The sequence below is a fragment of the Dendropsophus ebraccatus genome, chromosome 6 (assembly GCF_027789765.1).
Source record: "Dendropsophus ebraccatus isolate aDenEbr1 chromosome 6, aDenEbr1.pat, whole genome shotgun sequence".
Lineage (NCBI taxonomy): Eukaryota > Metazoa > Chordata > Amphibia > Anura > Hylidae > Dendropsophus > Dendropsophus ebraccatus.
The window spans coordinates 112,912,871-112,940,724 of NC_091459.1; the positions used below are offsets into that span (position 1 = coordinate 112,912,871).

General features: G+C 41.3%; 2 protein-coding genes across 2 annotated transcripts in view; one reads left to right on the forward strand and one right to left on the reverse strand.

The window, feature by feature from the left end:
* Nucleotides 1–8,895, reverse strand: part of CLDN18 (claudin 18) — a 30,876-nt gene extending 21,981 nt beyond the window's left edge. Inside the window, exon 1 of the mRNA XM_069975682.1 lies at nt 8,599–8,895. Coding sequence (XP_069831783.1) covers nt 8,599–8,818 — 220 coding nt within the window. The 5' untranslated portion in view covers nt 8,819–8,895. The remainder of the gene's footprint in view (nt 1–8,598) is intronic.
* LOC138795931 (uncharacterized) lies at nt 655–26,545 on the forward strand. The gene is made up of 2 exons (XM_069975680.1): nt 655–3,561; nt 26,436–26,545. Exon 1 carries the CDS (start codon nt 915–917, stop codon nt 3,333–3,335), a length of 2,421 nt encoding a protein of 806 aa, XP_069831781.1. The 5' UTR covers nt 655–914; the 3' UTR covers nt 3,336–3,561; nt 26,436–26,545.
* The last annotated feature ends 1,309 nt before the right edge of the window (nt 26,546–27,854 follow it).

Consider the following 27,854-nt stretch of genomic DNA (forward strand, 5'->3'; position numbering starts at 1 on the left):
TTTCCTGCACCCCGATCATAAAGGTTGACCTGCACTGAACCTTGCTGCATGTTCCCTAGCTTGCAGCCTCACGATAGTGTTGTTTACTGCTGGTGCCGACTGAACTCCTCTCACCCGTTATATATCATGTCCTTTCCTCTCTCCGGTACGGCACAGCATGATTTACACACAGATACTGGCATGGACACTGGGAACGCAGCTTCAGTTGAGGCTTTGATTGCTGGGAGGGTGGATGCAGGTGGTTTCTTTACCTCCTGTAACACCAAGGAGGAGGTACAAGTCATAGGCATCAGATCCTTGGAGAACCGCATTAGTAATCTGGCGGAGAAAGAGATCAAAGCCTTCTGGACAGTTAACTCCTTACAGTCATATGTGGCTAGCGGCAGAGTACCCAGAGGTCTCCGGGCGTATAAATCACCATCTCAATTCCAGGATGACCCTGCTTTCATTACAGAGTGGCAAGAAGCCCATCATTCACATGCTTTGAATCTCGTGAAACTCATACTCAAAAAAAATCAATCAGAGTATGAAAAAGTGACCACAGATCTTCTCAAAGCTAAAATGGAATACCGCACACGCCTACCGGAATCACAATCCATGGCTTTTTTCAGTAAGCTAGACAAGCGCCTTATTTCATTTCAAACTGATCTGAAAGAACGTAAAAGAGAAAAATTCATCAGAGATAAGGCCGATTACGACCAAAATCGCATCTTTGACTGGAACTTGAAAACCAGGAGGCGACCAAAACAGACCAGTAGAGTATCTGACTTCTGGACCACGGACTCTGAGTCCAGTATGTCTGACAGCAATGCGCCCAATGACATCGATGCCCCCCCTTTAGGAAGAAAACCAGGAGGGGTGGGAAGAGGTGGAAATGTGCCCAACAGGGGCCCCACCAAACGGAAGCATGTCTCATGGCGCCGCTAACTGACCCCCCTTCAGTGATCAACATCTCTGAAGTTGAGCTCCCGGAGGGATGTGTATCTCTTTTAAGTAAGGGACTCAATTTTGGCCTTAACGAAAAATTCTCATTTGTGTCATTTGAAAGCGACTTATACAAGGCTGTGCGCAAAATCAATTTGCACAAATTTTTCGCCATCCAGAATAAAACACCTTCATGTGCCAAGCCATCTAAGATCCATTATGCCATCGGCCCTTTAGGATTTTTTCCTCCCACTACTTTTAGTACACAGGAACAAATGTGCATATTAGATCTTGCCACTATGGACTCCCAGGACAATACTCAAGATGTGAACTATGCAGTTTCCACCGATGAGCCGTTCACAGGAGGCAATCCTTCGACCTTTGCCCCTCAGGTGACACCAGGCAGCCCTATTGATCTCTTTCAGAAAGCAGTGCTGCGAGATGCCAAGGCACTATTATACCCACAACCTCACTCCAATTTGACCACCAAGGAACAGAAAGCCCTGACATGGCTGAAATCAAGACCCGATCTGCTCATAAAAAGAGCAGACAAGGGTGGTGCCACAGTTGTTATGACACGGGACTATTATGTACAGGAGGCCCATCGCCAGCTGCAGGACGCCCGTACTTATTCCAGATTGAGTAAAGACCCAACGCCGAAAATTAAAGAACAACTCCGTTCTCTGTTGCATAAACATGTGACATCTGGCGTCATTGACTCTAGGACTGCGGAGCGACTCATCCCTGAGTCCCCCAGAGTACCAAAATGGTACTTGTTACCCAAGATTCACAAGTCGCTGAGCCGCCCGCCGGGCCGTCCCATCGTCTCGGCGGTCGGCTCAGTGACCGAAGGTCTATCTCAATATTTGGACTGGGCATTGCGTCCGATCCTCAAATGTTTCACATCGTATCTCAAAGATACTAATGATTTCCTCCTTACTATTCGTGATTTCCAATGGTGTCCTGCGTATTCCCTGGCCTCTGTGGATGTGGAGAGCCTCTACACCCGCATCCCCCATGATGCGGGTGTGGAGGCCATTCACCACATCCTCACAGGCATGGGAAAATCCTCTGAGTTTAAGTTGTTTATTAAAGAGGCTCTTCTTTTCGTGCTCCAAAATAACTGTTTCACCTTTGAAGGAGATTGGTACCGCCAGGAGACCGGCACCGCGATGGGTACGCCGGTCTCCTGTACGTACGCAAATCTCTTTTTAGCTTGGCTTGAGGTCAATTCTGTTTTTGCCCCTGTCAACCCCTTTTGTCGGGACATACTGCTGTATAAACGGTTCGTGGATGACATTTTCATTGTTTGGAGTAGTACTGCTGATAGATTTGATTCATTTATTTCCTATCTTAACAATACTAATACTTGTAACATGTTTTTCACTTCTAATTTTGGCGGAAACAGTCTAGAATTTTTAGACGTCTTAGTCACAGCCACATCTACTCAGTTACACACGACAGTTTTTCGTAAACATACAGCAGCCAATGCCTTACTTCACTATGAGAGCTCCCATCCTCCCCAGGTACGCAACTCCATCCCTTATGGACAGATGTTGCGAATCAAACGCATAAATTACACTGAAACAGGGTTTCAGCGACAAGCTAATGAATTAAAGTCTCGCCTTCTCAGTAGGGGTTACCCCCAGTCCGTCATAGACAAAGCCTATACCAGAGTCTCAGCAATAGATCGAGCTTCATTGCATCACTCTAGGCATAAGTCTAACACCAACTCCCCTAATGCTTCTGATGATAAAAGATTTTCATTCATTTTACAAAATACTCAGATGAATAACACCATCTGCAATATCATCAAAAAACACTGGTTCCTATTACAGCAAGACCCTGATATCGCAGCGGTGGCTCATAGACAACCCCTCATTACCTTCAGAAAAAATGCCACTATAGGCGATTCATTAAACAGAAGTACACCTAAACGTAATCTGAACTGGCTCCAACAGAGTAGACCAGAAGGTAATAAGCGTTGCGGCTCTTGCTCCTACTGTTCGCAAATGTATAATACGTCCTTCCTTAATCTGGCAGGTCAGGACTGTTTTGTGCGTGATTTAATTACATGCCGTACTACCCACGTTATTTATGCTATCCTATGCCCGTGCCACAGATTCTATATTGGTAAGACTAAGCGCCCTCTATGGACGCGGTTCAAAGAACACCTTTACTCTGTGCGCACGGGCAAAGGAGTACCACGACTGATTGAGCACGTTAGGACTGTACACCAGTCTAATACCAAGCTCCTACAATTTTTTGGCCTGGAAAGGGTTAACCATACCACAGACGGTTCCGACAGGCTCAAACTCCTCTTAAAGCGCGAAACCCAGTGGATCTTGAAACTAGACGCCACAGGCCCTTGTGGCCTGAATGAGCGCAATGACATGAACACATTATTGTAATTTACATTTTGTATCGTTTCACATTTATGTTAATTTTGTTTTTGTCCCTTACCTGCCTCTGTATATATTGTACCTCCCCCTTCCTCTGACGTTGCTCACAGCCAGACGAAGCGCCGAGTAGGCGAGAAACAATTGTAGCTGCAAGGAGCACACCTGCGTAACACCTTCCCCCTCCCAGCTCCTGCCTCTGGTGTATGGAACAATAAACCTTACTATCTGCAGACCGGTGAGTGCGGATTCCTTTCTCTCCATTTGTTTATTCTACTGTCCCTGGCTGTTTCCTGCACCCCGATCATAAAGGTTGACCTGCACTGAACCTTGCTGCATGTTCCCTAGCTTGCAGCCTCACGATAGTGTTGTTTACTGCTGGTGCCGACTGAACTCCTCTCACCCGTTATATTGTTGTTTCTTTGTTATGCTGGGAGGGTTAATCACAGTGAGTTCATTAGCAACTTGACCTCAGAATAACCCTCCCAGCATTACAAAGAAGCTACAATGTTGCAGATACAGCCAATCAGGGACTTGTTTACATCAGCTGTCTCAGAAGGGAGGAGGGGGAGACAGAGAAAAAACTCACACAAAGATTTTTGTGTTTTCAGCACAAAGCAGCAGCTCAGAACTGGGAGAAGGAGTCTGAATAGATAATAACAAGTATGAAATGAATTGTTAGTCTCAACCTGGGCAACAACATATTAAAAGTTATGTTTGAGTGGAATTCCCCTTTAAAGAGGTTTGTTGGGGACTGGCATTTAATATGGCAAAACTGCAGACTGTGCTATTTATACTGTCATAAATACTAGAAAGTCTGAATAGAACTGTGATAGAGCCATGAATGCTACAGTAATTGCAATAGTAATACCGTATTTAGTTGTATATCAAGTCATACAAGGGAGAATAAGGAGAATTTGAAATTATGACTATTAGTGTTTCAGACTGGAAAAAATAAATAGGCTTAAAAAAAGGGTGACTGAGCATAACTAAGGCTAGGTTCATACTGCGTTTTCAGCATCCGTTTAACGCATCCGTTTTTTTAAAAAAACGCATGAAAAACGGATTGCAAAAAACGGATTCATTTGTGTGCATCCGTTTTTCCATTGACTTCCATTATAAAAAAAAAACAGATCCGTTTTTTTTGGCGGACCAAAACGGACCAAAAAACGTTGCTGACCCTATTTTTTTGGACGTTAAAAAAAACGGATCCGTTAAACGGATGCTGAAAACGCAGTGTGAACCTAGCCTAAGGAAACAATCATCAGGCATAAGCCCACTATAAAGGGTTACTAGGGTAAAAAAAAAAAATTCAGATGTCGTACAGACAAGTCAAAAGTTTTTTTTTTTTGTTCAGTGTCCTGGTGCTAAGCCCCCACCAATCCCAGATATAGCTGGGCAAAGCATGCAGCTGTACACTTCTATCCTCAGTTTGCCGCTCAGTCCAACATGTTGTAGGCAATGGGCTCTATTATAAGTCAATCTCCTGCAACAAGTCAGGGTGAGCATTGAGCCGGGGAGAGAAATATACCGGTCTTAAAGGGGTTGTCCATCGAAAATCTTTCTCTTTCAAATCAACTGGTGTCAGAAAGTTATATAGATTTGTAATTTACTTATATAAAAAATCTCAAGTCTTCCAGTACTTATCAGCTGCTGTATGTCATGCAGGAAATGTATTATTTTCAGTCTGACACAGTGCTCTCTGCTGACATCTTTGGCTGAGACAGGAACTCTGTGTCGGTTTTCTATGAATCCTCATAAAAAACCTCTCCTGCTCTGGACAGTTCCTGTCTCGGCCAGAGATGTCAGCAGAGAGCACCGTGTCAGACTGAAAATAAAACAACATTTCCTGCAGGACATATAGTAGCTAATAAGTACTGGAAGACTTGAGATTTTTTAATAGAAGTAAATTACAAATCTATATAACTTTCTGACTCCAGTTGATTTGAAAGAAAAAGATTTTCCATAGACAACCCCTTTAACACTAAAATTTCAAACAAAATATTTGACTGTCTGTTTATAAATAAAGTTACGAAATGTTCACTAAAAGTACTAAAAACAAGAAAATTGGCAGAAACAAGATTGTCAGCAGAAAAAGACCCCTGGTCCATCTAGTCTGCCCTTTTAGTATCTCCCTTCTTATTCTATTAGGATAGATATATGTTTATCCCAGGCAGGTTTAGATTCAGTTATTGTAGATTTACCAACCACACCTGCTGGAAGTTTTGTACTACTCTTTCAGTAAAGTCATATTTAAAAATGTTAAAGGTTTTATTTTGCCATCAGTTACATACAGTATACTTAATTTAAAGAACAGGATACTTTTTTTAAACAATTTAGATTAAGCTTATGGTAGGCTATTTTTCCACAATGTCTTTTTTTCTGTTAAAAATATCCGTCTTTTGATAAAGACGGACGTCATTAATGATCATATTCATTATTGACTTTCATCTTTACTAAAGGATGGACTTCTTTCACATAAAAAAGCAAAAATAAAACAAAAAAGCTATAAAATAAATTTTAAGAAATTCAGTTTTGTTTTGTTTTTTAAATAATGCGCTAATAAAACCTATGGAAAAATGGCCATCCAAGCAAACAATGGGAAACTGTCCGTACAGTTTGTGGTTCAATACCTGCTGATTTATAAGTTTTGTTATGATTGTATTCATTTAGATGAGAGTAGTTAGAGGGATACCAGGGTCACCTTTGTGCATTGGATGTCCGTCATTCCATTGACTTTAATGTATTCTATTAAATCTATTAAATCTATTAATCCTGGCAATAACAGATGTCTTTTCAAATAGAAATAGCGGCCATTTTTTTTTCTTTTTTTTGACGTTGTGTGAACGTACTGTAGCTTAAGAATATGTAACACATTATAATGGTCAAAAAATGGCCGCAATTTATATTATTTTTGCTGTCATATTTTACTTTTTTTTTACTGTGTGCAAGCATAACGATTTGAATTTATAGAAAGTACAAAGTCATTTTTGTAACTAAGAAGTTCAAGAACATTATTTGCATGGTCTTGGTCATCATTTGGGGCTAAAATCCCATAGTGGGAGCATAGCCTAATACTGCAATAAAATAGGATTAGTGCGATGTCTGACTTCTGTTGTAGTCTATATCCTGGAAAATATACTGAAATATGAATTGCTTAAATTTATCTAAAATTATTAATAAAGGTTTTAGAAATAATTATTTTACTTGCTGATTCAAGTATAACCTCTCGCAGATGTATAATAATTAATAAAGTTGCTGTCCAGGAACAAAAAACATGGCTGCCTTTTTCCAAGAACTGCACCACACCTGTCCATAGGTGTGTATTTGTATTGTGGAGCTGAGCCACAATACCAGACACAGCCCATGCATACTGAAGGCGTGATACTGTTTTGGAAGCAGGCAGCCATGTTTTTTAAATCCTGGGTAACCCCTTTAAGAACACTTTAAGGCTTTGTTCAAATGACCTTCTTTCTGTCCTTTTTTATACTAAAAAACATCCATCAGTTTGCATTTTGGGCGCCCGTATTACCATGCTGGTGTGGGTACATTATTTTAATTCAGGTCTTTTTGGGTGTGTGTTTTTTTGTTTGTTTTTTGAAGGTCCATTGAATTTAGTAGTAAAGACGGTGGAAAAATAAGTGTGTGAACAACTTAAAATAACGTCCTCAAATAATTGTCATGAACATTAATTTAACGTCCGCACAAAAAAACATCAGTTATTCAATACAATATGTTTATTGGGCAGCTGTAATTCCATTGACTACAATTAAAAATCAGTGATAATGGACTATATTAAAAAAAAAAAGAGGACGCCTTCTTTTTCTTATTTCTTTAGACAGTGGGAACATAGCCTATGGCTAGTTGAACACATATTATTTCCGTCAGTCTTTTGGTCACTATTTTTTCAAATAAAACCAGGAGTGGGACTGACAGGGAAAATTTTTGACTGACCAACAGACTGGGGGAAATATTATGTGTGACCATAGCCCCACACTGTAGTATGGCAGTCAATATTTTTTTTAGCCAAAACCAAGAGTGTGTCATAGTATGAGTTCGTAAATGATTATTCATTAGGCTGTTTTTAGAAAACAGGTTATTGCCAGAAATGGATTGTAAAGGAAAGGAAAGTATACTGAGAGGAATCTACATCTACTTTTTATAGCCTACTCCTAGTTATGACTTAAAAAAATGACATCAAAATATACTGGGTAAAATCACCTGAATACTATCCAAAAAGACTAACATAAAAGCTGCATAAGCCAAGATGCACCCACACAATTGTAATGCAGTTGTGTAAGCCAAACGCAGTAGGTGTAAAAGTGTAATAATTTTCCTAATATGTTTCCCTCCTTTTGCATCTATTCCTGCCTTTGGTTAAACTGCACCACAGAATCCATCAAAAACTGTTTGTAATTTTAGACATAAAGAATCCATATTCCCTGGAAACTCTTTTGGGGATTACTTTCAAATACTTTTTTGAATTTTCGTTTTTAAAAGCTATTTATCCTGTTTTTTATTCGCTTTTTCTAAATTCTGAAAAGATATTACATAAAATTGTGTAGGAAAATATAAAACGCACTATAAACAATGCTTTCTTTTGTGGCTTTTTTTATTTTTATTTGGGGGCATGTGTTTTTCTTTCCCCAAAGCACGGCATGCCATTTTTCTACAGGATACCAGGAAAACATACATGTTCAAATGTACAAAATTAGGGGGGAAAATGCTCATTCATAAATGGCAAAAAAACAAAAAACGAAAGGTGTGAATGTGGCCATGTCTTCTTGCATGCCTAAACATATAAAATATACTATTGGTGCCAGTTATGCCGCTTCCCTATTCATCTGTTAATATTAAAATTATTTAAAATTCTATCCTATATTTTGAAAACAGCAAATCTGATAAAAACAAGGCAACATAAAGGCTATGCTCACACATAGTATTTATTTATTTTTTTCAACCAAGGGGGTCAAAAACATAGAAAAAGGTGAAATACAATGTGTGAACATAGCCTTACACGATAATATTTGTAATATGATCATGTCTTATAACAATTGCAAATAGAGATGATAAAATTGGCGAAAAACAAGATTAGATGTAGATGTATAGAATAGTTAAAGAATTTTCTTAGACAACCTTCCACTTGTAGACAACCTACTGGTATGCCGTACATCTATCAGATGGTAATTCATCACATGGTTCATTCATCTATGTGATTATTGAAATAAGACAATTATCACAATTATCAAATAAATGGAAAAAAGAAATGTCTCACCGGGTAATCCGAGGATAGTCAAATAGGATCGGCATTCGGTATAACCGGAGCTGTCTGTAACACAACTTTGCCATAAACCCTGGAAATCATAAGTTTCGGTCACCGGGTTATTAGCGAGGTCCTGAGTGCACCATTGATTCATAATGGTGGCCGCTGCTATACCAACCACCCCAAAAGCTGCAAGGGAGAACCCCAAGCACTGGCAGATTGCTAGTGCCATGATGCCTTTCTATGATTCTATGTGCCCACAAGTATAGATTCTACAGAATGGTTAATGCAATTAGTGGCCGAGCTGTAGGGACGTTGTATTTTTACACTTGCAGTGTCATATACAGTGTGGACTGAGTAACCGCCCTAACCCTAATCTGATGCTGGAAGATAAGTGTGACTTTCAGTACCAGGTAGCTTTTGTTGAATCAGACTTTCTGTGTTTACCCTGAAAAAAGAAAGAAAGAATTTCTCCACCCCAATCGTATCTATGAGTAACAGTCACTTAAAAGGGAGCAGATGGCCTTGTTGGAAGTTTTTGTTTAATATACAGCTTATTGTGTATGTCACTAATAAGGAATGAAGCTGTAGATGGAGAGAACTTATTATAAGGTAGCAGAATAACACTAGTAAAATAAAAATGTAAAATGATGTAGAAAACATAAAGCGCTGGGAAGATGTGCAGAACAACCATAGAATCAGGAGACTCACAGTGGGATGGTGTTTATAGCCTTGTAGACCATCAAAGAAGAGGGACATATATATAGGATATTAAAGGAAATCATATAAGGAAATTAAAAGGAAATAAGGAAATAAAAAAACAAACAAACATGTTAACGTATATGTTTTGGTTTTTTCTAGGCTTTGTTCACCATAGACTGATTTAAGACTTTTTTTTTTCTTCAAAAATATCACTCCATATCAGTACTTCATTTATGACCCATCACAATTAGGCTTTGTTCCCACAACGTCTTTTTTTTTACATGAAAAACGCCCCTCTTTTGATAATGGTGGACGTTACATATGACATTTTTCGTTTAAGGGTGCGTTCACACATACAGGATCTGCAGTAGATACGCAGCAGATTTAAAGGGGTTGTCCGGCGATAAAAAATTATTCACAGAATAACACACATTACAAAGTTATACAACTTTGTAATGTATGTTATGTCTGTGAATGGCCCCCTTCCCCGTGTTTCCCCCCACCCACGCTAGACCCGGAAGTGTGGTGCATTATACTCACCGCATATCGTGTCGTCCACGGTCTCCGATCGTCAGCAGTGACGTCTTCTTCGGGAGCTTGGCGGATCTTCCCGAGTGCCGGCCACCCTCTGCAGCGTCATCCGAAGCTCAGCCGCGATTGGCTGAGCATAACTGTGCTCAGCCAATCGCGGCTGAGCGGCTGATGACGCGGCCACTTCATCAGCTGCTCAGCCGCGATTGGCTGAGCACAGTTATGCTCAGCCAATCGCGGCTGAGCTTCGGATGACGCTGCAGAGGGCGGCCGGCACTCGGGAAGATCCGCTGGCCTCCTGAAGAAGACGTCACTGCTGACGATCGGAGACCGTGGTCGGCACGCGACAGGTAATGTATAGCGCACCACACTTCCGGGTACACGGGTGGGGGTGGTGGGACACGGGGAAGGGGGCCATTCACAGACATAACATACATTACAAAGTTGTATAACTTTGTAATGTGTGTTATTCTGTGAATAATTTTTTATCGCCGGACAACCCCTTTAATGGCCCAGATTTGCTTTGAATGTGCAATTTCAAATCTGCGCCATCAAATCTGCTGCAGATCCTGTACTTGTGAATACACCCTAAAAAAAAACGTTACTGTGCTTGGCAAATGTTTTAGGCGAATTAGAGGATGCACAAAAATGTGCAAATTTAAGAATTTTTAGGCTATGTTCTTTTTTACACTAGTAAGTAGAAGGAAAGATGAGGGCACTCACCCGTTGGTAGTGTATGAACTTCAATCTTTATTTCATAGTGCGGTAAAACATCCGATCGCATGCTGGGTCAGAGCAGACGCCATACACCATACAGCTATGTCATGATGGCCATTTCGCGCGCATGCGCACTTCCTCGGATGACGCTCCTCCCGCAGGTCTCAGGTGATATACCTGTGATGACGTGCTGGGAGTGGGCGTTTACAAAAAGGTATATATATATTAAAACCTTCGTTAAAAACAAACATGGTTTAGCTGATACAAAAGACGATATATTTAAATAAACATGCCTAGTTCTATTTTATCATTCAGGCCTGCTTTTTCCTGCGCCCCTGTGGCTAATATAAGTCGAGCTTCTGATTTCAGAAGTTTTGCATTAGTGTCTTGTCCTGCCTGAAAATGGATTCTCTTTAAACCTATAAACTTGAGACAATTGGTATCACCATTGTGTTGCGTTTGTACGTGTTCTAATATTCTTGTTGTAGCTTTTTTATTTTTATTTTTTTTCTTCAAAAATATCACTCCATATCAGTACTTCATTTATGACCCAACACAATTAGGCTTTGTTCCCACAACGTCTTTTTTTTTACATGAAAAATGCCCCTCTTTTGATAATGGTGGACATTATATATGACATTTTTCGTTTTAGGGTGCGTTCACACATACAGGATCTGCAGTAGATACGCAGCAGATTTAATGGCCCAGATTTGCTTTGAATGTGCAATTTCAAATCTGCGCCATCAAATCTGCTGCAGATCCTTTACTTGTGAATGCACCCTAGAAAAAAATGTTACTGTGCTTGGCAAATGTTTTAGGCGAATTAGAGGATGCACAAAAATTTGCAAATTTAAGAATTTTCAGGCTATGTTTTTTTTACTGTTGTCAATGATGTTTAACCTAAATGTGTGTTCCATGTGTGTCCATTAGTGTTTTTAGTATTATTATGATCGCTATATATATTTATGATATCTTTGTATAGATTAATGGATCAGTTCAAAATCAATGTTGGGGTATTTTCACACCACGGAATCGGCAAGAAATTTCAAGCGGCGTTCGCTTGAAATTCTGACAGTTCCATTGATTTAATGGGATTTTTCAAAAGCAATCCGCCATCCGTCCCTAAGAATTTAAATGTTTGGGGTGTGAACTTGAAATTCTTCGCCAATTCTGCAGTGTGAACATAACCCTACAATGCAAATATGAACCTTCCCTTAACCCCTTAAGGACCAGGCCAATTTTGTTTTTTGCATTTTCGTTTTTTCCTCCTTGTGCTTAAAAGGCCTTAGCACTTGCAATTTTTCACCTAGAAACCCACATGAGCCCTTATTTTTTTGTGCCACTAATTGTACTTTGCAATGAAAGGCTGAATTTTTTCATACAGTACACTGCAAAAGCAGGAAAAAAAAAATGTGTGGTGAAATTGAAAAAAACAAAAACACGCATTTTGTTTATTTGAGGGGTATTTGTTTTTGCGCCATTCGTCCTGGGGTAAAACTGACTTTCTATCGGTACCTTGATTGCACATATGCGACTTTTGATCGCTTTTTATTACAATTTTTCTGGATTTGATGCGCCCAAAAATGAGCAATTTTGCACTTTAGGTTTTTTTTGCGCTTACGCCATTTACCGTGTGAGATCAGGAAAGTGATAAATTAACAGTTTGGGCAATTACGCACGGGTTGACAGCAAACATGTTTATTTATTTTTATTTATAACATGGGAAAAGGGGGGATGATTTAAACTTTTTTTTAGGGGAGTGGGCTTTTTATTATTAATGACACTTTTTTTTTTTTTACACTTATACTAGAAGCACACTGATGCCTCATTACGATCTATGCTGTGTAGATATACAGCATAGATCGATGAGATAGGCACTCGATTGCTTCCGGCTGCTGCAGCCGGAAGCAACCGAATGCCGAGGCGGGATCAGCACCATTACGGCGCAGACCCCGGACGGAGTAGGATGTGTGGATCGCTCCTCCGGGACGATCCACCCCACTAGACACCAGGGAACGGGTCCAGAAGGTAATCTGATGCAGCTGTCAACTTTGACAGCTGCATCTGATTACCTGATTAGCGGGCACGGCGATCGGACCTTGCCCGCTAATAGCCACGGTCCCGGGCTACACGCAGCGGTTTAGAGCGGGGTCGCGTAAATATACGCCCGCGGTCGTTAAGGGCTTAAAGCAATTCTATCATTATATATGAGCAACAAAGTTTTATCACTTATTGATGGGTGCCACCACGCTTAATCCAACAGTGCCCTGCTTTTCCAAGTCTTTTTCTGAGATAGTGACAATTTTCTTATTATGCTGATTAGCAAGTCTAGTGGCCCAGTTCTCCCCTGCATTGACTTCCCCTCCCTCTTCCCCGGCCTGGCATTGGGTAGAGGAATATTATTTAGTGGTGTCACTAATGGGAGGGCAGATGGATTTGCTTTAATGGGGTTGTCTAGGAGCATAACTGTCTAATCTCTTCCGTTCCCCCAGAGCTCCTCTTCTGCCCCTGGCATGTCTCGGAAGTAAATACAGTGGTCCCTCAAGATACGATATTAATTGGTTCCAGGGCGACCATTGTATCTTGAGACCAAAACTCTATGGAAAACTGGTAATTGGTTCTGAACCCCTGAAATGTCATCCCAAAATAAAATAAAAAATTAAAGTAAAACTGTTAGCACTGGACAATGGCAAGGGTAGTAAGACAGATACACACAGACAGTGAGACCTAGCTGTTCCCGCCTACTGTCCCTGCCTACTTGCCACGGACATCCGTAGGCGGCTGCGGACAACCACAAAGGCGGTCCCTGCTCTGTAACAAGTGAAATAACAAAACAAGGACAGACAAACAAACAGAATAATTCTGGGTCAACAGTCCGGCAATGGTGGGCAGCAAAGGTACAAAATCGTCAGGCAAAGGAAGGGTCAAAAGTCAAGCAAAAAAGTCAAGGCAGGCGGCAGATAGAGAAGTCAAAGAATGAGCTAAAAGGTAAGGAGAACTACAAGTCACATCAAGAATACACTTAGCCTAGCAGGAACACTAATAGCCAGCACTATCTGCTGGGCTTACACACTATTTATGGAGGATCAGGGACTCAGTCCAGCAGCTGATTGGACCGGCCCCTGATCCTCCACACAACTCACCTGCACAGCAGCAGGTTAACCCTAAATCAGCCCAGGCATAGCAAGTAAGATGGGTGGGCCTGAACAAACCTAATATACACCTGTGTTCAGACAGGGTTCTTGAACTGCACAGAAACACCAACTCAGCGTCTTCTGGGCGCACAGCCTGAACCGAGGGGCGCCAAGGCACAGTCCTAACAAAAATAAGCAGCTAACTGCTTTTAATGAAGCAAGTCCTTACTTACTCAAAAAGAGCTACTGGAAGCTGTAAATTACTTTCTATGTAGAAGACTGGAGCATTTTCAGGGTTTTGTACAGATCACATAGGGTCCCAGAAAAATAAAATGAAGCCGCCATCATCTGGTGCCCAAAAGAGCAGCTCATTATGGTACAGGGAGGGAGCAGTACAAGACATGTAGTATCACACTGTACTGTAGAGTGGAGATACTAGACAGCCAATCACTGCATCAACTTAAGTAATACTGGGCTTTACCAGTAAAATGGCCACTCTCATTGGTGGATCATCTAGTTTTTTACATGTGCTGCAGACCCTGTCTGTGGTATTGTATGTTAAGTCGAATCTCAAATTACAATGGTCCAAAAAGGAACATTGTATGTTGAGAATATTGTATCTTGAGGCCACTTTAAAGGGAACCAATCAGCCCGTTTGAGCTGATATGGTTCCCTTGAGCATTGTATAAAGCACCTGGAGCGGCCCCGCAACGTACCGGCCGCGGCCGCAGCAGGTGCTTTATATCGGAGAAAATGACTTTTATTCCCCGGTTCGTGACTAGATACAAGCGGGGAAGTAGTCATGGTGGGCGGCTCTCCGCTCGTATCTAGTCACTGCGTTATGCCTGTCAGCGCGCTCAGAGGGGATGGTTGACAGGCAGAGAGGTCCGTTACTGGCCGCTCTGCCTGTCAATCATCCCGCCGAGCGCTGACAGGCAGAGCGCAGTGACTAGATACGAGTGGGGAGCCGCCCACCATAACTACTTCCCCACTCGTATCTAGACACGAGCCGGGGAATAAAAGTCATTTTCTCCGTTATAAAGCACCTGCTGCAGCCGCAGCCGGTACGTTGCGGGGCCGCTCCAGGTGCTTTATACAATGCTCAAGGGAACCATATCAGCTCAAACGGGCTGATTGGTTCCCTTTAAGTTGAGGGACCACTGTACTGTGATCTCGGACATGTGGGAACTTGTAGTAAGTTTCCATGTTCACACTGGCAAAACCACACTTGCAAGTTTTTTTTTTTACGTTTTTATTCTAGTACTGGTGAGTGCCACGTGACTTCACCACCTAATAGCTATTACCTGCTTACTTGATTTGTTTCCACATATGAAGTTCAAGACCCACTTACTATTTGCTGGTTGTGGAGCTACACAGAGACGATCACATTGCTCCCTGTCTCCATTGGGGCTCACTATGTAAAAATCGCAGCCGCCTTTTATAATAAAGGTCGACATTGCACAAATAACATCTGTTATTTTTTAAATAACAGACGTTATTTGCACAACGACAGCCATTATTATGAAAGGCAGCTGTAATTTTTACATAGTGTGAACATAGCCATAAAGTGGGGGGTAACAAACAAGCAACATACAAGCTGCATGTAATGTTTCTTGGTTGGTCCAAAATATCATTTTGCCCTTCATAATCACAGCTTTAATTCCTCACTATACATATTACCATGCTCGCTCTGTGTAATATATTGTAGATTAAGATATACATAATACCCAATAATTTCAGAATATTAACATCTAGTCTTCATTTATTTCAGTTACTCATACGAGACTCATAGGATATGAGACATGAAAAGGGAAAAGTGAGAGACATTGGCACTACATTGGCTGGTGTGCGACCTCTGCTACAAATGCTTGGTTCAAAGTAAAACAAACATCACTCACTGCTTATGAGCAAAACTAAACATCAGAGCGTTTACTGCAGATTAGGAGACCTCCGCACCCAGTCTCCTCACACACTGGGAACCAGCACCATTACCATTTTCCATTAGTGTTCACAATGTCTCTCCTGACGCTCATAGACAGTAGATTGAGAGTGTGAGTCATTTCTGTTTTAGTTACAATGGCTCCATGCGGAGGAGTGACTGAATCTATGTATCACTTCCGTTTTTTTTTTCCCAGTAATATTTTTTTTTATATATACACTTACACATGAGATCGCTGAAAAGTACCATAAAACGAATGGATCAGGCTACTTTTTATTCATACCTAGTTCCATGTAAGGCCTTTTGTCACAGTTTTCTCCTACAAACCAAAAACAGTAGCAAGGGCTATTCTAACACATTCCCCATAAGAGTACCTTCACACTTACCAGATCGCACTGGATTTTACACTGCGAGTTCTGCAGCGTAATTCGCTACCATATGGGTTCACACCCATTTTTCACTGCGCTGCGAGTATTTAAAGCTGCTTCTCACTTAACCCAGAGCTGCTCGGCTAATACATTACCTTGCCGCGCTCCTGCTTGCTTCTCAAGCTCCTAGCTCCCTAGTATTCCTCTCCGCCAATCAGTGTGCTGCTCCACAATTTCCAGGAATCACAGCGGGTTTCGCTGCAGAACTGGCAGCAAGAAATCTGCTGCGATCCGTTATGTGTGAAGGTACCCTTAGACTACAAATTGCTGTATGAAAGCAATGAAAGAGTTAATAGGGCCAAGATGTAACCTCAGTGTCTTTCTTAGAAAAAAACAGAATGGAAAAGATCTGACCATGTCTATGTTTTTGTTATGGTCTGAAGGTTTCTGGGCTTTCGAATATAAGGCCATTTCACATGGAAATATACATTCGGTAAGCAAGGATGTATAGACCCGCTCAAAAGATGAGATTGGCTGACGAGCGGCCATTTTTTCGCTTCTTCGCTGATTACTGATACTTTTACATGGGCTGAATGAGCATTTCAAGCAAGTATAAAAAGGTTGCTCCAGGATCCCCGGCTCCAGAGACGTCACGACTCGGTAGATGGATTGCCTGCTCAGCCAATTAGTGACTGGGGAGGATTTTCCACCGAGTTGTGACAACATCAGGACTGCTGCCATGCACTGATTGGCTGATGGGGAGCCGGGAGCCTCACACACAGCCGCGGCGTAGAGCAGATAATGTATGCTCCGGACCGGGGGCTGCGGGCGGTGGGATGCGGGGGGTTAAAGGGGCCGGGTCACATACTGGCAGCAGAATGAAAATTTTGCTGCGTGTATGTGACCCATTCACTTCACACTACCAGGATCCACAGCGGATTTTGCTGCAAACTGGCAGTGTGAAATCCGCTGCGGATCCGGTACGTGTAAAGCAACCCTAAGGGTGTGCCAAAGCAGACAGTAGACACAAAGACAACTCAGTGCAATCCTTCTTCCAGTGGGTACAGTTAAGTTATAAGGTATATGCTATGGTAAAAAAATATCTACACAAGAAAGCCAAATGGAACAGTCCAAAAGGTGAAATAATATTATCATTGTCACATATACGATACACTTCATAACCATTAAACTAATGACAGTCAAAGCATCACTGTTTCTAGCACAATTTGAGCTTGTCTTACTCCTTGTCTTCCTATATGAAGTGTTTCTTATCAGTCATTAACCAGAGCACAGATAGAATCCCAGGGCTGTATACCAAGCTGACATGATGATGGTAATGTACACATGGGAACTCTATATCAGTGTAATGATCGGTCTCTACTACTGTTTGCACACATACTCCAGTGAACTGATCAATAATCTATTAGACTATTAATTACAACTTCAGTACAATATTATTATTAGTATCATTCAATCAGTACTATTAACTAGATGTAGTTGTTTTTTTTAACCTTTTGGCAAGTTATTTAAACTTTCAGTATAAGCAGGTTATTATACCATAAAACACTTCAAGGACTCAATACAGGGGTGTAGCTAGTAGTAGAGTAATATATCCAGATTTAGGTGCCTGAATCGGCCCCAAGTGCTCTCTGTCACATAAGTAGACACCAGTATTATAAATGGTAGGTAGTACACATGGTCAGGGCCGTATTAACAATTGCTGCTGCCCTAGGCACTAAACCTGAAGACGCCCCATCTTCACGCACCGATTGGCCTTACCAGACCTGACCAATTCCACCATACCCCCCACCCCCCTGGAAAAGACACCAGATTTACTGGCAAGTCTAAACAGGATATGGGAGACTAAAAAAATTATAAAAAAAAGTTTTTTCCTTCCCCTGCTCCCAAGGTGCTGCCCAAGGCACCGGACCACGGGTGCCTAGTGGTAAATACGGCCCTGCACATGGTACGTAGTATTAATTGTAGCATGAATTACAATGGAAGCACCCTTCTTCAAACCCTTAAACCACTATTAAAATAAGTCACAGGATCATTAAGCCAAAACAGAGCTTGTAATTTATAGTTCTAAGCCTGCAAGTTAAAGATTTACAGAGTAATCGTGCAAAGGTAAGTGGATTTGAGAGTGGGGCAGTGGCTTAGCTACCATGAATGCAGACCATGCAACTGGTATGGGGCCTGTGCAGTAAGGGGGCCCAGGAAAGCGTGGTCTGCCTTTATGGTAAGTCTGCTTTTAGCAACAGGCTATACAGCCACACCAATAGGACACTACCTTGTCCACCAAAAGTATGTGGTTAATTGTGGTTACTCACCACTTGCTCTGTACTCTTTAACTGTATTGTCATATATTTATAATTGATCTCTTCCTTAGAAGAACCAATACTCACAATTGTTAACTTGAGTTTTTTTTATCAGATAACTTATTTGTTGGCCGATCATCGATTCTTTTACATGGAACATTTATTACTTATCTATCCTTTTAGACCATCAATATTAGATCGGTGGGTGTCGAACACCTATGCAAAATAGCTTTTTTAAGAGGCTCCAATTTAAGTGCTGCAGTCTTTTATATGTTTCTATTGGACAGTTAGTTTTTGTAAAATTATTGCAGCATTGTCACTAGGATGCATAGTTATAAGTGCAACATTTGCAAGTATGAAGAGACTGCAGCACTTACACAAGTACTGCAGGGTGTAATTAGAGATGAGTGAAGCAAATATAGCAAATCAAAATTCACTGCTAATTGAGCCGTCAATTTGCTTTGTTCTGAGAAGCAAATTCCCCCCCATTCGTTAAGGAAATTAAAAAAATAAAAAAATAAAAATGGTGGCTGCACATGCTGTCTGGAGCATCATTGGAGAGGGAGAAAAGGAATAGCCATAATTCCTAGCACCTGTCAAATCAGCCTCAGGCCTCTCTGTGATATCAGCACCTCCCCTTCCCCCCTCTATAAAAGGCAGTTTGTTAACGGAGGTGGCCAGTTGGCTGTGTGTGGAGGAGAGAGCAGGATGGCAGCAGGCAGTTGGAGCAGAGCAGGGAGAGACTAACAGAGCAATATAGGGACAGCAAGGAGAGGATAGGAGGGCTGATTGTGGGGGATTGTTTGTTGTAGCTGCCAAAAAGTGTCTAGTTTACCAAGTAAGTCGGTGCATATAGGAATTCACTGGGAGCAGTGAAGACACAGTCCATATTATTCACTGACTGGGCACTGTAAACTCCCGTAAGCTCCTATTGAGTTATACAAATTTATTGGGATCAGTGAACTGAGCGAATCTTAACGAGTTTGACCCAAAATTTGCAAAGCTCACAAAACAAATTTTTCTACAGGTAATCACCAGGGGTGCTTGAAGTTGGACCCCCAACAATCAAATATTTATGGTCTATATTAAAGATAGACGATATAGTTTAAAAAGTCTGGCTAAGACCCTGTTCACACTGCGACATTCCGTGCGTAAACCCCCTGGACTCGGCGCTGAATCATGCCTTCAATCTCTTTGAACAGGAGGGCTCGCACACCTCCACTCCCTGCTCTTCACCGCTCAAAAATTGACATGACGATGGCGCCGATTCTGTAGTGTGAACGGGGCCTAAGCCTTTTAAACATGGTGGTTCTCAGTCCTAGGGTAATTTGGGATGATATATGCTTGATCTAGGGAAAAGAATACAGATAACTAAAAATAAAGATGATTATGGACACAGAATGAGGCTATTCGCAGATAAGTAAAAAAAAATTTGACTAAATTGTTGCCAGATAAAAAGTATTTTCTTGCTTAGTTCATGATAACATAAGTGTCCATCCCGACTCATAAGTCAAAGAAAAAAGAACCTAATTTTGATCAAGAACCCTCACCACAATACAGTACCGTCCTTTCAAAATAGACCAGTCTGGATTTTTATGAGCACACTTAGTGTCACAAATCCCCCTAATTCTCAGGTCGTATCATTAAAGCTTGGCTAAGGATCACATTTAGGATTAAATTGACCAGAAGCTTCCAGCGGGAGCAATTACCCATTAAAACAATTGGAAACAAATTGACAAAGCAGTGGTATTATCGAAAGAGCTACTCTCATCCGTCACTCATTCTCCAACACAAGTTCTTAATGGGAAAACCAATTTCTCCCAACTAATAGGCCTCCTCGGAATTAATCTGAGAGACAATAGGGTAAAGGAGTGGTTCTGCTATTAGCAAATGATGCAGAGCCAGGTTCTCATTATTTCAGGAGCTGCAGTCCCTGTATTCCACTATTATGTTCTGAACACGAATTACAACCCTCATTTGAAATGATTAAGTGGATATAATTATTTTTCAATTAAAAGTTAGGTATTCCACTCCAGATCCATCATTTAACTCGCTTCCTTCTCTTTCTATCTCTCTGTTATTTGAAATATGCTCATGTGTCTGCAGATTAAAATAAGTCACAGGATCATTAAGCCAAAAATAGAGCTTGTAATTTATATTTCTGAGCCTGCGAGCTGAAGATTTACAGAATAATCGCGCCAAGGAAAGTGGGGTTGAGGGTGGGGATTAGGAGAATTTCGGAGTGCATGTATCATTTGATGGTTTATTCCCGGCAAGGTGACCAGATGACACAAGACTTTAGAGATATAATACATTACATATGTTCTTGGACACTAAAGGCGCCATGTTAAAGACTCAATCTAGCAACATTTTGCCTAAAGTGAATGTACCATCAGTACTCAAGATTCTCACATGGATAGAACGGCACCGGCACTTTTTAACCGCTGACCGGTTCCCACAAGCCAGGTATGAAGCACCCGAGGTAGGCGTCCCACCCCCAGTGGGAGGAAACTCCCGCCCCTCTATTGTGCGGCTCCATTGTTATTCTAATGGAGCCACGTTATAGAGGGGCCGTTCTATCCATGATGATGTCTTAAAGTGAATGTACTGCTAGTACATTCCCTTTAACTGTGAACTATCAAAAGGTTCTTGCAAATGAACCTGCCGATATCCCCCTTCAGCTCTTTACCTAATGTGTACAGCCCTGCTCTTCTTTTTTCTGTCCGTTATGCCATTTTGGAACATTTTGATGCGCAGGACATATGCAAATGAGGTCCTTAGGTGCACCAGCCCTACAGAGCACCCCCCTTGGCCCGCCCACCACCTCCTAAGCATTTTCATATATGCATAATTATGCCGGCACGTCTTCCCATGTTCTTCAGAGAAGGGTATAATTATGCATATATGAACATGCAGAGAGGATGCTGAGAGGGGTGCTCTGTAGATCTAATTTGCATATAAGCTGGGCATCAAAATATTCCAAAATGGCGGGATGGAGAAAAAAAAGAAGACATGGGCTGTAAACATCAGGTAAAGCGCTGAAAGGGGATATCCGCAGGTTCGTGTGCTGATAGTTCCCTTTTGAAGAAAACCCGACTACTTTCTAACATTTTAGTAAATACTTACTATATTACTATGAAATTTCAAGAATCTGCATATATATACGTTCCTACTGCCGATGCCAAGTGCAGTAGGAATATGTATTCGTTCCTGCTGTGAAGGGGTTTTAATATGCACAGGATTTCACACATTAGTGTCCCTGGAGCCAGGCATAATGACAGGCAGCCGCAATCACTCAGCTGCCTGTCATTAACCCCTTAAGCGCTGTGATCTATAGCGATCACAGCATTTAAGGAAGTCAGTGAAAGAATAAGTAGATATCACTGACTGATTAGGACCCCCACAACATAACATTAGGGGTCCCAATAACTTTTCTTGACAGGCAAAGAAGAAATACTTACCTTTGTCCTGTCGAATTGGCGATCTTCTCATAGAGTCACCAATTATACTGATCAATGCTATGCAAGAGCATAGCATATATCAGTACTGTATATGCAATTTAATGACTGCATATATAAGCCTCCTTAGGGAACTTATAAATAGGGATGAGCGAACCGTCGGACTTTTGGTCCGACGGCATCTTTGCTCAATTACTATGCCTGCGATGCCTGCGATCCCGGGTGCATACAGTAGTTGCGATCCCGGGAATCTGCGGGCAGGATCTTCCAGGGAATTCAAGATACATTCACCTGATTTGTGACATCACAGGGTTTTTTTTGAGAATTTGAAGGCTCTCTAATCTACTAAATTACTATGTTTTATAATTGTTTTAAATTGTTATTGTTTCAAAATGTTTTAGTCTTCCTTGGGAACTTGTACAAGCAATTATTTAATTGTAGATCAGTGCAAAGCTATTTCACTGCATTGATCTATTTAGTAAAGACCTTAGGCTACCATGACAATGGATTGGCTCCTCTCAACTGCATGGCAGAGAGCAGATCTGACCTATTGATGCACTAATGATGTGGCCTATAGGAGTTAAAAAACAGTAAAATAGCCAGCATCAGAGATTGCTCCATGCAATCCAATGGATAGGCCATCAAGCATATCAATATTTTTTTTTCCCCTCCTGGAAATTGTCCTTAATGGCCCCATGAGGGTTGTGATTTGATGGTGTCTTGCCAAACTTTAAACTATTTGGAATAATGTTTCACAAGTTTTACTGAATGGTAGATCCATTGTTTCTTCCTTATCCCTCATCGACTGCATACAGCTGGTTGCGGACCCATACACACAAAACGAGGTAGAGGGGAGCTGGCTATTCTGTGTATAAGGATTTAAGTGACATAACAGAAAACCTAAGGATCCTCGTTTCAATGTACAATCTGTATCAGGACCCCACAACCATGTGCTATTTATAATAACTGGTGTCTCTACATGTAACGGGGGGGGGGGGGGGGGGGGCATTGCCCTTTTCTATAGCACTAGAACACGGGAATAACCATATAGATGGGGCCTTGCAGGTAAGAATTAAGAATCAGCTTAAATTAAAGTATCATCTCTGTTGCAGTATCACTCTTGTCTCGTTCTTATCTCATTTTCCTCTCTTCTGGCCAATATGTCTTGTTTGACAGTTCCATTCAAAAGATTTTCTTTTCTCCATCCCGCAGCCCTTCACTCCTTGCTTGAGTCTATTGACCAAAGGGGTGTGATTGTGATTAGATTGTGTGAAGAAGTTATAGTTTAATGCAAAAGTGTTCACGCCCCTTGTCACATCACTTATTCTGTTGATTTGAATATTCAGAGTAAGCATAATCTCTGCAAGGGGAACAGTTGGCCAATGTACTGTATGCAAATTTTCTTCTTTTTTTTTTTTTTTTTTTACATTTATCATAGTGAATATATTTCCAACTTTAATATTTGCAAAAGTTTGAGTATCCTGTCCATCACCAGCCCTTCAGAACACACCCTTCGAAAATACCTTGGAGTCAGGAACAGTGTTTGGCTATGTTTCCACTAAGTTTTTAACTTTTTTTGAAAAGATCAAAATGGTGTCCGTCATTTTACTGTTTGGCCGCCCGTCAGTGCAATGACAGCCGTTGGTATATTATTCTACTTTAGGTGGACTGATTGGCCTTTGGGTGTGGCTTAAAGCGACTCTGTACCCACAATCTGACCCCCAAAACCACTTGTACCTTCGGATAGCTGCTTTTAATCCAAGATCTGTCCTGGGGTCCGTTCGGCAGGTGATGCAGTTATTGTCATAAAGACAATTTTGAATCCTGCAGCGCTGTGTCTAACGGCTGGGGCTTACATTTGTATATACATTAGGCTGGCACAACCTCTATGTCCTTCCTCCCCACCCTCCTCATCATTAGGAATGCAGGCAGATTGCTTCCTATTCCCCACCTGTGTGCATAATGAACATGGGCTGGATCGTTAATACACCTGTGCAAAGCTCAAACAGCAGTAAATGTTCCTGGATCATTCCTAATGATGAGGAGGGTGGGGAGGAGGGTAGGAGAGGTTGTGCCAGCCTAATGCATATACAAATGTAAGCCCCGACCGTTAGACACAGCGTTGTAGGATTAAAAGTAGTTTTTATGATAATAACAGCATCCCCTGCCGAACGGACCCCAGGACAGATCTTGGATTAAAAGCAGCTATCCGAAGGTACAAGTGGTTTGGGGGGGACAGATAGTGGGTACAGAGACGTTTTAATTTAAAAGTCCAATAAATTTAATAGTAAAAACAGGCAAAGGACGGTGAAAAAAATAAACTGTGTGTGAACAACTAAAAAATAACATCCGGTGTTTGCAAAAGATGTCCAAAAATCTTTGCCATAATCATTATTTTGACGGCCGCGCAGACAACATCCGTCATTTTATACACTGTGTGCAGTGGACCTCCGTCATTTCATTGACTTCAGTGCAGTGCATTGAAGTCATTTAAATTGCGGCAAAAACTGACGTCTTTTTAACCCTTAGACGACCCTGGGCGGTCCCGGGTGCCACTTGTAGCCCGGGACCCCAGCTATTAGCAGGCATGGTCCGATCGCCGTGCCCGCTAATTAAAATTAATTGACAGCTGCATCTGAATACTTACTGCAGCCGACTCCCTGGTGGTATAGTGGGGAGATCGCCCCCCCGCAACGTTGTCACGGAGGAGCGATCCCCGTGTCCGGCACCGGCAGGGGTCTGCGCCGTAACGGAGCAGCCGAAAGCAATCAAGTGCCGATCTCATTGATCTATGCAGTATAACTATACTCCAATGAAAGGTGAAGTCCACAGCTCCTTAAAATGTGAAAATCTTTATTTTGCGTTCAACATCAAACAAAAATAGACATACTGAATAAAAACAAGCGCCTACGCGTTGCGGAGATACACTCCTTAATCATGGCCATGGCCATTTACCCCATACACTTAGGGTAAATTTTTCCCAATAAAAAAATCTAATAAAAACACCATATTCCATGTATCATGTATGTTTTTTTGTTTGTTTTTTTACACTGTGGACAAATGTTAGCTAAGAGTCAGTAGTAAAATATGTAATACCATATGAACATGGTGGTTTGGGTGTTTTTTCATGCTTTAGGCCCATTGGCACCTTTTCTAGCATACTAAGGCTATGTACACACTATTTAAAAAAACACAGCCGTTGTTTGCGCAAATACGACGTTGTTATGAAATACGGCCGTGTTTTTTACGTAGTGTGAACCTGCCTAAGGGTGTGAAGTATTTTCAAGAAATAGTGTTGTTTTTCCTTTCATAGACTTATTTAGGTGGGGAAAAAACCATTCGAGACATTTATAAAAAGTCCAGCAGGCGTATACAACAGGCAGAAGGCACAGATTTGCCCCTTCTCCCTGGCATATCCCTCATGGCCTCCTCCCGCACCTCATTTATCATGTTCGCAGGTGTAAATCATGATCCAAATCTACACCTGCTTGAAGCCAGGCACGCAGCTTCAGGCACCCAGCCGGACAAATTTACTAAGAGGCGTGCCTCTTGGTGAATCCGACCAGGATAAAGGGGGTGGAGCCTATTTTACGATACAGGATGCAGGATAAGGCTATGTTCACACACTGAACTTCCGTTAGTCTTTTTTCAACCAATACCAGGAATGAAACTGATAGGGCAAAATTATAATGGAAAGAATTGCACAGTTTCTGTTTTTATCAACCCACTCCTGGTTTGGGTTGAAAAAAGACTGACCAAAATACTATGTGTGGGCTGTAAAGAAAACATTTGTCTAGCGGCCACTCGTCCGTGATATGCCGTAGTATGCCAGACAGAATGCATCACGGCCAGGAATAAGGTGGTACAGGTTACAGTGCCACCTAAATGTCTGTTAGAACATAACATGCTGGGACTGACTTTTTTTTCACATACTAGATATTGTGGATTTGCATTTGGTGAACATTTATGTTGTTCTTTTTGTATTTATTATGGATAGAAAAAAACTAAAACATCCTGTTTGTAGAATGCAATAAAAGCAGTATTGTGTTCTTGGCTCTGCTCAGATGGATTTATCTTCAGTTCATAATGAACTTTATTTGAGTTCCCTGAATCGCAATGTGTTTTCGATCTGAACCAGGTTCTCTGTTAGGTATTAAGCATGGTATACAAATGAAGAAAAAAGCAAATAAAACCAAAACCAGCAAATAAAAACCAAGCAAATAAAACCAAATAAGACCAGAAGCACAAAGGTCAAAGCAGCATTGCATATGAAGAACGATGCATTTGTGCTACATATAATGAAGACTTCTTGTACATCAATAATAAAAATGCATTCTGTAATAATATAATGATATATATAGTATTTTATTATATTATTACAGCATGCATTATGTATTATTATTATTATTTATTATTATTATTATTATTATTATTATTATTATTATTATTATTATATAGATATAAAATAAAATAATACTAATTCTAAAAACTAAATAAATAGATATATAGATGAATGATAGGTGGGGAAAGGAATGCACAGATCGCATACCTATAGTTACTATGTGCCATTAAATACTAATAAATATAAAGCAATATTACATGGGCACTGTTGTTACTAAATCAGCAGGGGAGGGGATATACTGCATCTTTACAATTAACTTACTAGTATGCTATACTTTCAGCCACTAGGTTGCTGAAGGCAACGACGAAGGCCACGAAACGCGCGTCGGGGTGGTGGTGTCCCGGAGGAGCTACATAACAAACAGACCTTTAAGGTAGTTTACTTGCTGGATCCCCAGAATTTGTGGGGTAATAACAACAAATAGGTGGACTATAGAATTAATGTTATCATATACGCTAATCCAATGAATTTTATGCACTAGCACTTTGGCATTGTAATATAACATTCGTTTAGCATTATTTATTGTGTATTGCACTTTATCCATCTGTAAGAACGACTTATGTTGTGGGTCAGGGATTGCAGCAAATAGTATGAATCAATAAATTAAGAACCACCTCCGGGATAGCCACCGTTCTTTTTAATGTTAGGTTTTTTCTCGTTTTATGAATTGTTTTAAATATATGTACTTAATAAAGATTGAATTTTCTTGCTTCGTAAGTTGAGCATTCTTCTTTTTTGGTGAAAATTGTCAGCAAAGCTGTAGTAGCAGCAGAGTGGCTGCATGCAAATAGTTGACCACAGTGTATACAATAGGACATAGGATACTGCATTGAGACAAAAGTGTGCATAATTTCAGCCAATAGGTGTCTTACTTATTGGGAAACTGCAGTTGAGGCTCCGTCACTAAGGGCCAGTTCACACTGAGCAAAAGGTGAGGAACTTCCTTGCTGAATCAGCATTTAAAATTCTCCCTGAAAAATTAGTACAGAGCAATTTTCCATTGAGTTCAATGAGATTTCTGCTCTGCTGTTCACACGGCGGAATTCCCATGTGAACGTTATGTCGTGGATCCACGACATAATGTAGACAACAAGGGGAGGGCACGGGGGGTTCCTGCCCATTATATATGGGCAGGGGCCTGAGGTGGGACCCTCATCCCTAGATGAGTGATAAAAGAGGAGAGAATAAAAGAGAAAAGAAATATGAGTGTGAATTGTTGGTTTAATGGGGAGTAGCAGTAGGGTTTCTGGTCTCATTATATATGAGCTTGCGCCCGCAGTGAAATCCAAAATCTTGGAGGACATAATATGGAGTGGAGTGTGTCTTCAAGGGTGTTTCCTCAATGTGTTGTGAGACCGGATGGGATATCCCGCTCCTCTACCTCGGGTCACAATAGTTTGTCAAGGAGAGGTATGCTATATTTCCAGTGGGGGGCCATGCCTTGGGGATTCTCGGACGCTCCGAGAGGTGCTTTGGTATTTTCCTCCACCCTTCTGGATCCATGTCCTACTTCTTCTCAGCCCGACCCCATCTTGACCCCCGCTTTAAACTTGAAATCTTCCCCGTAGGTTAGAAGCAGGCCCGCTCTTACCATGAGGCAGAGTGAGGATTCTGCCTCAGGCAGCAGCTTCCGAGGTCCCTGAGGGGGCGGCACAATCCTGCCCTGAACATTGTAGTTAAGTCATTTCTGACTTAACTA

Bases quoted from the DNA above. Each gene is read 5' to 3' on its own strand.
- LOC138795931 (XM_069975680.1), top strand. From the start codon at position 915: ATGGCGCCGCTAACTGACCCCCCTTCAGTGATCAACATCTCTGAAGTT.